Raw genomic sequence first — 13,387 nt, forward strand, 5'->3', positions numbered from 1 at the left:
ACACACATTGCACTGTGTTTTCGGTAGGGTAATACAAGTAATATTGATATTAATGTTGATTGCCACTAACACCTCATATGTTTCCAGCTGATTAATGCAAGTGCAATAATGCAAACATTGATACTCCCATTACAGAAGAACCATCATCTCAAATTCATATCCAAATGGCTTAACCTATGCATACCATTTCAGTGCCAAAGCACACATGTACAGAAAGCTCTTTTGGTATAATCTGACACAGCTTCTCTGCAATGGAAACATGCTGATTTATGTCTACAGTACATATATTTCATTATATGTATGACTAGAAATTGCACCATGATTTATGAGTCACTTATATGTACTATCATCATTGAAGAGCCTCCATCATGATCAGGAATGTAGTGAACAAGACTCTGTACAGAGTTATGTTCCTGGATAGTCTGCATATTAGGAACCCGCAATCCCAGCACAAGACGAGATCAGACAGGTGCAGATGGGGAGCACATACAGAAAATGGGACAGTGTTGGTCTGCACCAGACTCAAGCTGGGTTTCTCTGATGAGCCATGACTAAACATGCTTTGTAGGCAACACAGGCATGGAAAGCCAAGAGAAACAATGCAGTGTAAGCACCTTGCCTCAATGCTGACCTGCTTTACCATCTTCATTATTCCAAAGTCCATTAACAATAGACTTCCATTGCATTTCAAAGTTGAAGGTGTATATCACAGCTGAGTTTCCAAAAACATACTACATGAACATTTAAACTAGTCTTTATGCTGCTAGGTACACTTGAAGTATTTACTGCACTCTAAATTCAGAATAATCATTTCAGCCTCAGCAGGCACCACTATACTGAAAATACCTTCACTAGAATCCTATTTTCTTGGCTTTAAAAACTCTCCTGATATTTAAACTAAACAATTATTGAATGAAAGCCATTTATTTTAACCATCTATTTCACAGCATGCATTTAAAGTAACAGTTGTCAGGAAACAAGCAATGCAGATTCTGAAAAGCTTTTTAAAAACACTGTAACTCAATAATGTTTTATTTGGAGGATAAACTGGAAAAGACTCATTTTAAGGAAATAAAACACTGAGCCCTTCTGTCATTAAAAGGACAAGCTTCGTCAGATTTCTGAACTGTAAAAAAAAAAAACACCCTTCTGGTTTAAATCTGGGGTAACAGTCACTGCTCCCACCCAGTACAAAATTCAGTTGTAACTAGGATTCTACAGATAAGACACTGTGGAGCCTACACATGATACATCATGCAGAGCATGATACACCATAGCAGGAGAGAAGTCACCTACTCCCCTAGCACTGTATATTGACACATAAATCAAGTTTATCATTGGGGATACTCCAAATCTCAGGGTTAAAATGCTGTGACAATCTGAAATTATTTGAGTTCCTGGGGTCCATACAGCAGCCAAGAACTGGAGAACTTCCTAGTTTTCAAGGAAAGCTGAGCAGTGTTTCTCAAGCCATAAGCTACCACATCCGTCCTTTTGTATGACATGGAGGCAAAGCTCAATGATTGAAACCCAGGAAGCTGCAGGACCCAGCACTGCTCTTAGAGCTTTCATTTTCCCCAACCTGCAGTAGTTTTCATGGAAACCTGACAGTTCTGTTTTCATGGAAACACCAGACCAGAGATGAGATGCATTTATTCTACAGCCTCTCTGAGGCTGGATTAGAGGACCTCCAAAGGTCTGTTCCTGAACTATGGTCCTCATTAAAAGATTCTTACCAATTAAAATTGCTAAGTGCAAGCAACAGTCATCATTAAACCTCAGTGCTGAGGCAATGAGTAATTAATAACCAACTTCAGCAATAAAAATCAGTAAGAATAGGAACAACCTAAAAGCCCTAATTTACATTCATTTACAGAAAGTTTACGGACATATTGGCATTTCAGGAAATGGTGCAACAATCTGAAATCACGCAAATATGTAAAATTCAGGATCACATCTGTGTAAATCATTTCCTTTTTAAATCACCCATAAAATTATGAGCTATTTCCTAGGAAAAATGATATCAGGTGCAATGGTACCCAAGAAAAGATAACATCTCATTGAAAGATAAGCAAAAGAATTAAAACCAGAACAAAACCAAAAACCTTTTCTCTACCAGGAAGAAAAATAAAGTGGAATTCGGAGCAAGAGGAATCTGACAAGGATGGTAACCGACAACTTGACACAGAATCATAGAATAGTCAGGGTTGGAAAGGACCTTAAGATCATCCAGTTCCAATCCCCCTGCCATGGGCAGGGACACCTCACACTAAACCATGCCACCCAAAGCTCTGTCCAACCTGGCCTTGAACATCCCCAGGGATGGAACATTCACAACCTCCCTGGGCAACCCATTCCAGTGCCTCACCACCCTCACAGTAAAGAATTTCTTCCTTATATCCAATCTAAACTTCCCCTGTTTAAGTTTTAACCCGTTACCCCTTGTCCTGTCGCTACAGTCCCTAATGAAGAGTCCCTCCCCAGCATCCCTATAGGCCCCCTTCAGATACTGGAAGGCTGCTCTGAGGTCTCCACGCAGCCTTCTCTTCTCCAGGCTGAACAGCCCCAACTTTCTCAGCCTGTCTTCATATGGGAGGTGCTCCAGTCCCCTGATCATGTTTAGATCTTTCATTGGTTGCTCATCTCCGAACATACGCCCCAGCCCAGCCTGCCTATAATTATATGAACTTATATGCCTATAATTCATGAACTATCACAGTGCAAACAAGTGTCTGGACTGTTAGGTCATGCTATTACCTGTATCTACAAACCATCAACTCCAGTTAAGAATGGAATTACCTGATCGAGGTTTTTGAAGAGAAGGATATCTTTACATGCTTCCTGCAGTCGGCATCGCTGTTCATCAGTTTTTGGATGAACTATCTTTAAAACAAAGTAAAACAAATGTCATGACAACCAAGAAATATGATTACTGACTGAACCTGCACTTCAGAGGGAAAATGCATAACACAATAGTATAAAAGTATACAGCTCCTGTGTTGTTTGCATAAACAGCATTTATGCATTTTATATATGTAATATATATGTATGTATTAAGCTGATAACTAACACATGAAAGATAACAGTCAAGACAGACAAGAAAGAAGGATGCCTTTTCCTTCCCCTTCCCTTCTAACCCACCCACAGATACAGTCAAGGTGTGAGCATTTGGAACAGAGGGAAAAAAAAACCCCCAACTTTCTTCCTAAACTCTGGCTATATTAATCCCAATACATTTATTGTTACCCTGCAGGTAGTTTGCATGATTTGTGATACGTATATATCTCAGCCCATCTAATAACAGAAGTTACTTAAGAAGCACCTGGGGTTGTTTCCCCAACAAAATGACTTTAATAAAAGCCTTGCTGTTTGAGAGATTATTTTTTTCCTACTTCTTTCCAATTATAAACATCTCATCAGGTTAAAGGAACCAACACTCACTGTGCTGTAAGAATGTTTAGATGTGTTTTATTGGCGGCTAATTATGAAATCATATATATATATAAAAATATTAATTACCTCACATTCATTGCATCAACTATATTTCTGGAATAACAAGGATTCCAGAACAAGTTACATCAGTAGGATTATCTAAAAATTAATTGCTGAAAGTTAAGTAGAGCTCAGATCCTTGTTTTAAAAGAAAATCAGCAGCCAGGAAAATGAAGACTTTTGATGGAATAAATGCATCCAAGTTTAAAAACATTTACATTTGCATGATCAGACACACTCATAGTCTTTTCTTTTTTCTTTCTATAGCATCTTATGTATTAAGTGCCTTCTTTTTTAACAGAAATTAAATTAGACTTAGATTTTCATTGCAGAAGTGTAAGCATCCTTGAAATGGAATCTGGAAAAGGAACACCAGAAGTCCAGAGAGGAAAACGCTGACTTTCACCAGCTAGGCTACAGGATTTACTCACATAAAGAAATACAGTTGCAGTATCTGGACTTGCAATTCCTAGAAATTCCCAACTTTTAAAACCAACAGAAGAACATCTGGCCACAACCTCAAAATATTCCAATGAAGTATTTCTCCTCCCCAGGCAGAACTGCTCTGACAGGGCAGTAATAAGCATATGAGGAATTTTAAGCACCCATGAAGAAACAGCTGTGGTCAAGCTTAACTAATTCTTTACAACAGCATCAATGCTCTAGGAATTGCCTCAATGAGCCTTTAAGATAATTAAGAAAGGAAAATATCCAACATTTTAAAGGTAAGCTTAAGCACAGCTCTTGAGTCCTCTGAAGTGAAACTATATTAAAGCTACAGTGAGTAAATAAGTGCATGACCCAAAGCAGCCCTAAATTTCAGAGCAATGTCACATTGTCAGTGTCAGCATGCCATGAACAAGTGGTAGGGAAAGGGTGATGTACAGACATCTGCTGTCAAACTGCAGAGAGAAGCATGCATGATGCAATTCATTCTTACCTTTTGTTCTGTGTCTTCTTCCTCTTCGTCTGGATTGAAAGCTTCAGCACAAACTTGGAAGAAAAAGAGAAAGTGAATTAGTAAAAAGAAGCAATTACATGAGAACAAACAAATCAATTTGAATTCCTTTCTTCTACGTTTTATTTTTCTACAGGAAGAACAAACTCACTTCTTGTGATTTTCAATTTTTATTAAAGCACAACAGTCTCCATTCAAAGTTATTTACAAACATGTTCTGTAAAACGCAGGGGAAGAACACTGCAGCTTCACTGCTTTGCTCTTGCAGTGCAGTGTATATAGCAAAACACACAAAGGAAATAGTACAAGAAGGCATGTGGCATTCCTCCACCTCAAGTCAGATTTGCAAATGACTGTATTTTGGGGTATTTTTCAATACAATGAAATCACATTTGCACACAAATTAACCTGGGAAATGGACAATCGGTTTGCCCATAGAATATCGTAAGTCAAAACATAATGTTTAGTTCCCTTCCAACTATCTCCTGTATCTTACCACATTTGCATCAAATAAATGTCAAGTTACGACAGAAAATCTTTTAAACACACAGAGAATTATTATTGTTCATTTTTAAAAGGACAGGAAAGTTTGTGGAAACCATATTCTGGAGTGCACAGGAACAAGGCTCTGCCAAACATGTCAATATAACTACAGGATCAGTCACAAGAAAGGCAATGATAACGGTGAGCTGCTGAAATTTCAGACAATTTTGTTCGATTTTGATGCTTCAGAAAAGGCTAATCTTCACTTATCTTAACAGTTATGCTGTTACACTGTTCTACAATGCTAAACACACACCTTTGCTGCCAAAGCCTAGCAAAAAGTCTAGCTCAGACTTTCTTATTAACTCATGGACGTTTGCAGATCTTCCATGTCAAAGTAAACTCTACATTCTAACTACCTGCATAAAGTGAGGGTCAGCCCTGTTTTCATCTTACTTTAGTAAGTGGCATCTTACTTCTAAGGCTACATGCTACTTGTAAGGTTTTACAAGCCAACAAACAAGCATTTGTCTTTGTACTTTATCCACCATCCTGACAATACTGAACACTTGGCAGAAGGCCCAGGAGTTCACTGCAATGACATCTAACTGCTGCATGGACTTCAAAAGTATGTGTATATATATATAAAAAGAAGCAGATTAAAAAAAAGAACTAAATCTCAAGGGTCAAGCATTCAGCAATTTGCAAATGATTTGAAAAGGCACACAGGCCTATTGACCTTGTCATCATACTTTCAAAAGCACTATGGAAATGCGCAAGTCCGGCATAATTTGCTAGGAAAGACTTGCCTCCCTCCCCAAAACATACATGTCCTTCCTACCTAGTAATCTTGATTTTCATAGAATCACAGAATGGCTTGGGTTGGAAGGGACCTTAAAGCTCATTCAGCCCCAAACCCCTGCCATGGGCCCAGACACCTTCCACTAGAGCAGGTTGCTCCAAGCCCAGTCCAACCTGGCCTTGAACACTGCCAGGGATGGGGCAGCCACGGCTTCTCTGGGCACCCTGTGCCAGCGCCTCAGCACCCTCACAGGGAAGAGCTTCTGCCTAAGAGCTAATCTAAAGTCTCACCTTCAAAACGTTTCACATTATCTGTGCTCAAGCTGTGCTGAGTCTCTATTCTTCTGACTGAAAAGAACCTCCATAACTACCCTGCACTCCGCGAAGCCCTGTCAGAAATCCATGGAAGTTAACCTCAGGACTCCTGAAGGTTAGTCATTTGTGGGTTATAGTACAGCCAGTCCCAACGGAAAACCATTTGCTCTTTCACCTTGACACAGTGAAAACATACTTGCCCCACTATTTTATACATGACTGAATTCACATTTATTAACTATTTCAGTGTCCCAGTAAAACAGGAACTCCAAGGCAAGCTTATTCTCACAAGATTATCCTGCAGAAGTATGTTGGGCAGCATCTTTTTAGACTCATTGAAGCAGAAGGGATCTCTCTGAAGGTCATACAGTCCAACCCACCCTTTCAAGGATTGCTATTTGCAACGCTAGATGGATGCTGACCTGGAAACCTCCCTGGGAGAAGACTGCATATCTCTGACTAACCTGCTCCACTGATGCACCATCCTCCTGTGGAAGTTTTTCTTAATGTGCAACCTAAAGCTCACAAATATCTTTGTATCATTTGAAGTGACTTCTGAAATCACACCTTTATTATGTGAGATTTTCAGCACATCTCTGCCCTTGAGCAAATGCCAAGCACGAATGCATCAGTGAAAGTTATGTACAAGTGTGACACACACCTCGATTACGTACTTCCATTAACTACAGCTATATCAGCATATATCATGCAGACCAAGCTTCCTGCCAAATCAACCCACATAGTTCAAGCAGCTTTGGAACACAAAAAACAGTTTTCAGTTTTAAGAAACTTTAAGATAAAAAGAAATTCCTGCTTTTATCCTACCATCTACATTTAGTCTTTCTTAGCTTCTGCAGCTAGTTTAGTTTTCTCTTCATACGGAATCTTCTTTGGCTCTCAAGCACAGGCACATCTGTTAACATTTCTGAAGGCTCAAAAATCATACAACTCAATCGCTGCTTTGTTATGCAGGTGACAGAATCTGAAAGCAACAAAGATCTTTCTAGCTGCAGCAATAACTTAAGCAGTGAATGGGGTGAGGGGGAAGCAAAGGATAGGGAGAAAGGAGAAGTAGCAAGAAAACTTTGCCAGTACAAAGACCACCTTTGTTTATGCAAGTTTTAATTGCTCCCAAGATAATACTGTTCTGCAAAATACAGGTTTTGTCAAGATCAAAGTCCTTGCACTCTATGTAAATCAGCATTTAGCTCCCATAAGCAAATACAGCCTTTGTGAGAAACAGAGTCTAAACACCACTGCTACTCTTCTTCAAAATAGCAGCCAAAAGGCCGTGGCCTGAAAACCTTCAGACACACACAAGAGGAAGAAATGAAAATTTTATGTTTTAGGTAAGGTGAATGCATTGTTAATATTTCTGCTGTTAATGGAATGAGTAACAACGACACGCTCTGTCACTACCTCTTTGCAATTCTGGATAGCACTTTCTGTGCTCCCGAGTGAAATCCTGTTCATTTGCCCTTACTTATGAGGATGATTCACCTCCAACTCCCCACCTGAGTTCATGAGACCCATTAATGAAAATCCACCCAGAGCATCACAGAATCCCAGCCTGGTTTGTGTTGGAAGGGACCTTAAAACTCATCCAGTTCCAACCCCTGCCACAGGCAGGGACACCTTCCACTGGAGCAGCTTGCTCCAAGCCCCATTCAACCTGACCTTGAACACTGCCAGGGATGGGGCAGCCACAGCTTCTCTGGGCACCCTGTGCCAGCGCCTCAGCACCCTCACAGGGAAGAGCTTCTGCCTAAAGGCTCATCTCAATCTCCCCTCTGGCAGGTTAAAGCCATTCCCCTTGTACTGATGTCCTTATACGTGCAGAGCAACTTTTTCAGTTATTGACCTGGATCAGTAATCTCGCACTATGTTTAAGTTGATGTTCTTCACATTAGAGTTTGACAAAGCTTCAAACATTCTTAAGTCTGTCTCCCAAAGGACAGACACAAAGCCTCTTCTGGAAGCACTATGCCAGCTGGAAAGGTGACCAATTCCAGTGGCTTGTCATTCCCTCTTTGACAGCTGAGTTGCTAAAGCAGGCCCTTCCAAAATGATGCAGTCAAGAGGAACTTTAGAAGCTTAAACAGCGTTTATACATAGGTCTTTGCTGGCACAGCTCAACATGATTTTCTGCACTTGGGAAACAACTTCAAGTTGTCTCACTTCTGTTGCTGGATAGCTCAGAACTTTTTCGTTTAGAAATTTCACTTTGTTTCCTGAGTTAAAGATCTCACCAAGTCAGAGCAGTTGACAGATTCATACCTCGATCCAGCAAGTGGGAAACAGAACCTGCAACCATTTGCACTACCTGAACAATTTTCACATAGATGACAGTTAGAATTAAAAGCAACACTGAAACCTGAAAGCCAGCTAAGCCATCTGCAATAAAATCAGGGTGTTTCATCCTTCAACTCCCTAATGGGAACTGACTGAAATCAAGTGTAAATATTTAGTTCAAAGTGTCATTGCACCAGCCCAAAACTTGGATCTCAGGTCTTAAAAGACTGGTCTTCCTCTTTTACTTGAGGGGCCACATGAAAATCCCCTGATGCAGGAATTCAGGAGTACCCCCAGCAGTGTCACCTCCCAACTTCATTCTTAGTTCTCTAAGAGGCATAACTGAAACATGACGTACAATGACTGTGATTTGAGCAAACAACACCCCCTCAAGTCTTTGTCAAATACCAACACAGAACATTCAAACACACAACCATTTGCATGGCCATGTACATCAGATCGAGTGTACAATATTGCAGTTGAGAAATATTTAGAAATAATTATTTTAGGTGGCAAAGGAAAAGAATGGATGTTCAGTTCTGGAAACAGCTTCAAATTTCGTCAGTTCAATGGAAATTGAAATAAAATCAACTTGGTTTTATTCACAGCCAGAGCTATTCTGCGTTACAGATTAACTCCAAAGATAAAGTCACTCAGCAAGGCTGTGCCAAACCAGCTCAGTCCAGCCAGGATTACAGGTTCAGGCTCAAATCCATGCATGGTCCCAAATCCTGCCCAGGTTGAAAAGCTGCACAGATTGTTTTGTCAGGCAGAGAAGCCTATGAGACACTGATAAGCCTGTAAGGCCCTTAAATCCTGCAGTCTCACCCAGCTCTGTGAAAAGCCAGCACTGCCTCTCTGTACTACTGAATAGACACAGCAACAGGTGAAAATGTCCACCAGGCTCAGCCAAAGCTTTGCTTATACCCCTAATTTGACTTGAAAATGGCCATCTCTGATGGGGATGCTACTGGTATTTCTCAAGGCCCACTACTTGAAAAGAGCAATAAAACTGGGGCTACAGGCAGAGCTGGAAAGGATCCACTCCAGTTCACAGCTACCCCAAGGCATATTTCTAGAGGGTCATTAAGAGAACTGGATAGCATATTAAAGCACTTGCTTGTCCTGACCTTTAGAAACCTCTGATAACCACTCCCTCGGTATGACTATGTACTTCCCAGTAGTGTTATTTAAATCAGACCTCTCCAGCTTGTTTTCTTTCCATGCAGACAGAAATGCAACAGTTCCATTGATAATGGCCTGTGACAAAGCTGTAATGCCAGTGTCACACACTCCTGCTACATTTCAGTCCTGAGTTCATAACAGGCTGCATAATCCATTATAAATGTCACCTTTTGTGATAATGTGTTTTTCATTCTTTGCAGGAAATCAAACTCCACATGCACAGATGTCTCTTCTCCCAAGACAGATATGTACAGGCAATATAATAAGCCCTTTAAAATGATGACAAACTGGTTGACAGCTATTTCTGCATATACATTAGGTTTATATATTCTGAATACATTTTCAAATATTTTTACTAAATTTGTATCAATTAAAATCTGCTTTTAAGTGTTTATTTAAAAGGCTTCAGCATCAGATACAGAATAAAGCCATTTCGATGATGCATTAGAGCACAACAGCCATTAAAATGATAAAGCTACAAATTAATTCCCCCACACCATGGGAAGATTTGGCAAAGAATTAAAAATTACAGTTCCCTGGGGCAAACAAGAACTTTCATAATGAAAGAGCTACAATAGTAAACGGAAAGTAAATAACCATGGTCTCTCTTTTAGATTTATATCTTTATGTACATATAACGAAACATTATATGCAGACAATACTGCTTCAAACTAGAACGTGAAACACAATGCACCTTTGCCTTATGAGACAATGCATTCCTGCTTTCCAGGCTTTGTTCAGGTTTCAGTTTGTGTTTTGCTTTGCTTAACTCCTGCAACATACAGTATCTAGTGTGGAAACCACCTCAAGCTAACTGATGGGCCTCACTTTGCCACAGCTACCCCACACATGGCAGAGGCAGGCAGCACTGGGCAAGTAACAGACCAAAGGCTCCTTGTCACATTTGAGAACCTGCTCCTGGGATTCATCATGGAAAGACATTTCCTGTCAAAGCAAGAGGCAAACTGGGTAGGGGGGCAATCCTATTGAACATTCAAAAGACAATCCTCAGTCTGAATACCTTTATTTAAATCCTCCTCCTAACTCAGGAGTAATGAAAACAAAAAACTTGTGCCAGTCTTAGGCCCCTCTCCTGCCTCTTTGGTATAACCAGATGAACATGACATTTATCTTTTTCTTTAATTAAAACAACAGCTGTTTGTCATTGTTTGCTTTATGCAGCCACCTGTCTAATTACATAGAGGCACAGCTTTTACTTACTGCATTTACATATGAATTACGCAAAGTGATTTAGCTTATCCTTCCGGGTCATACCCTCCAACCTCACAGGAGCAAAGTGCTGGAGAATAACGTTCTGAAGTCATTTTAAGGTCCTTTCCAACCCTAACTATTCTATGATCCTATGAGGCTAACTTGATCCACAGAATACACCTGTGGCAAAAGTAACTGAACAAAATGCTTCTAGATCATCTAAATACACGTTTGTGCAGACACTCCCAATAATTTTCTGTAATTCCTAGACTGGAATTTCTGATCATTTGAAATCCTACACCTTACAGAGGACTTATTGTGAAAGCACTCTGTAGATAAAATACAGCATTCTGCAAGTAGCCTGGAGAAGCCAAGGGACAAGATAACGTGATTTCACAGACACCATCTGCGAACTGAGCCACAATGAGGGCTCCGGCACTTTGGCTTATTTGTCTCTATGCGGGCTTCTAGTCTCTGTAACACTGTAACTATCAGTATCCCTTCAGACACACCAGTGTGCTCTGGACCTTGCAGTAAGAGGTGAGTCTGCATGAAAAACAACAACAAAAAGCTTTCCATCATGGTAGAGGCCTAATTAAAACTAGGAAAGCTTTCCAGGGAGCAAAGAGTTCACAGCTTGGACATAGTAACAACCTAACCCAAAACACTGCCCCTTTGATCTTAAACTGTAATTTACAGTTTGCTACTTCTTTTTCCAGCTCCCCTTACTACACGTAAACAAGAATCTTTAAATGGCAGCAGGATATTTTAGAGCTAGACATTCATATTTCATTAAGAAATTCAAGTGAAGCAAGCTTTATCCTTGCAGGTTAAGAAATCAGAAGACTGAAATGGATAAACATGCTGCTGACCTTGTTCAAGCCTTCTAAGAGAGCCTTACCGATGAGATAGTCAGCCATAAAAAAGGTCTCTTGGAAAACATGATGCTACTACTATTTCAGAGCGCTGGGATTCAGCATTGTAGAAGCCTTCTGCTGTAATGAATTTCTGGTTTAACCCATCACATAAATCTTACCACATTTCTAAATGGCTGCCAAAGCAAGGCAGATAAAACCAGAAATTAAGCAGCAAAATGTTTATGTGCCTTATAAACAGAGTGACAGTTTCTCCCAGTTAAAAACAGCATGGAGATGGTTCATTTTGCATTCAGCTTACATCAAACCATTGCAAGTTCCAAGAAATGGCTCAAATATGCAACTTCCAAGAAAGACAGACACGTATCCTACAGGCTTTCAGTTGCAAACAGTAAACAGAAAAGAATCTAGCTGAGGAATAACACAGAAGAAGTGCTTTTCCAGTCTAGAAATACGGAATTCTCTTTCATTTTCCAGACCAAGTCATATTTTGCTTTTTGTACTTGCAATTCTGTTATATGAATTGCTAAACCTGTAAATTAGGCACATACAATATTATGAAGAACCACTAGCATCTTGGGAGAAATGCACTGAAGCACTTGTGTATTAGAGGAGAGTAGACATTTAGCAATGAAAATTACCTACATCTCTCCAACATCAATCGTGACAGAGAACTGAAGGATGTCAAAGTATTAGAAGCCATTTATAAAATTAATGGTTCAGCAACTCAGGTATAATTTTTAAAGAGCTCCAGAGAGCATCCAAATAGATTAAAAATCACATTACCCCTAACAGAACCAGTAATGCCTATTTACCTGTAGTGACAGGGAACAAGATAAAACAAGGCTGGCTTTGACACCAAGGACTGCTCCCAGAGCAATGATGTGTAAGCCCCCAGGTCTCTGGTGTGCAGGTAAAGCAGAAACCTTTATTTCTCTTGAAATAAAACCCAGCAGCTACCCCATTTCCGTGCAGCTACTGAGCAACTCGGATACCCTGGCGATTGCTAGCAATGGGGAAGGCAAAACTATTTGCCTTGGTGCAACTCATCTTCAGGATGAGCCAGCTCTCAACTTCAGCGGCTCACTGAACAAATGGATTTCATTTTACAGGAACACACCATTGAAGTATCCTAGCAAGAGACTAATATTAGGCAGAACTTCACCAGTTAAAACATATGTGCTTTACTATAACCATTTAGTTCTGTGTTCTTCTGTAACAGAAGATTAGCAAGTTTGATAAGATTATCACACCTTTCCATCCCAAAATTTGGGGACATAGGAAAAACATACATTCAGACATGCTAATCCGAATTAGGTAAGTGCTTCAGGCAGCCATACACCCATGCACAAGCCATCTTCTAAAGCCAAGCCTTGATTTAAGCCTCCCTTTATATGAGAGCACTAGTGCTCACAGCAATTCCTAACTGAGACTGCTGTACACTCATTATATTCCCTGTAGTTAGTTTTTTAGCATGCTGACTAAAAGCTCTGCATTACTTGGAGTACCCAGCCTCATCAAGCTGTTCTGGTGCTAAAACGAGTGAGTGAAATTACTGAAAATACAAGAGATATCCCTTTATATCAATCGGGTATAGTTAAAATTTTCTGTTCTACATGGACATCCACAAGGCACATTTAATCTGAGGTTACAGCAACCTGAACTTGCCATGAGTGTGTTTTAATGAGTATAAAAGCATAACATCTATGACTCTGTCTGAAACATTATATTAAAGAAGAGATGAAGTGCTGCCTTATTTATTTGCAACACAAAG

At 40.0% G+C, this 13,387-nt stretch overlaps 1 protein-coding gene across 1 annotated transcript in view; it reads right to left on the bottom strand.

Annotated features, from left to right (window-relative positions):
* Positions 1-13,387, bottom strand: part of PRKAR2A (protein kinase cAMP-dependent type II regulatory subunit alpha) — a 58,591-nt gene that overhangs the window by 13,867 nt on the left and 31,337 nt on the right. Inside the window, exons 3-4 of the mRNA XM_080625632.1 lie at positions 4,433-4,485; positions 2,800-2,883 (exon numbers count right to left, since the gene is read on the bottom strand). Of these exons, the coding sequence (XP_080481758.1) occupies positions 2,800-2,883; positions 4,433-4,485 (137 nt within the window). The remainder of the gene's footprint in view (positions 1-2,799; positions 2,884-4,432; positions 4,486-13,387) is intronic.

The sequence above is a fragment of the Psittacula echo genome (assembly GCF_963264785.1).
Source record: "Psittacula echo genome assembly, chromosome: 9".
NCBI lineage: Eukaryota > Metazoa > Chordata > Aves > Psittaciformes > Psittacidae > Psittacula > Psittacula echo.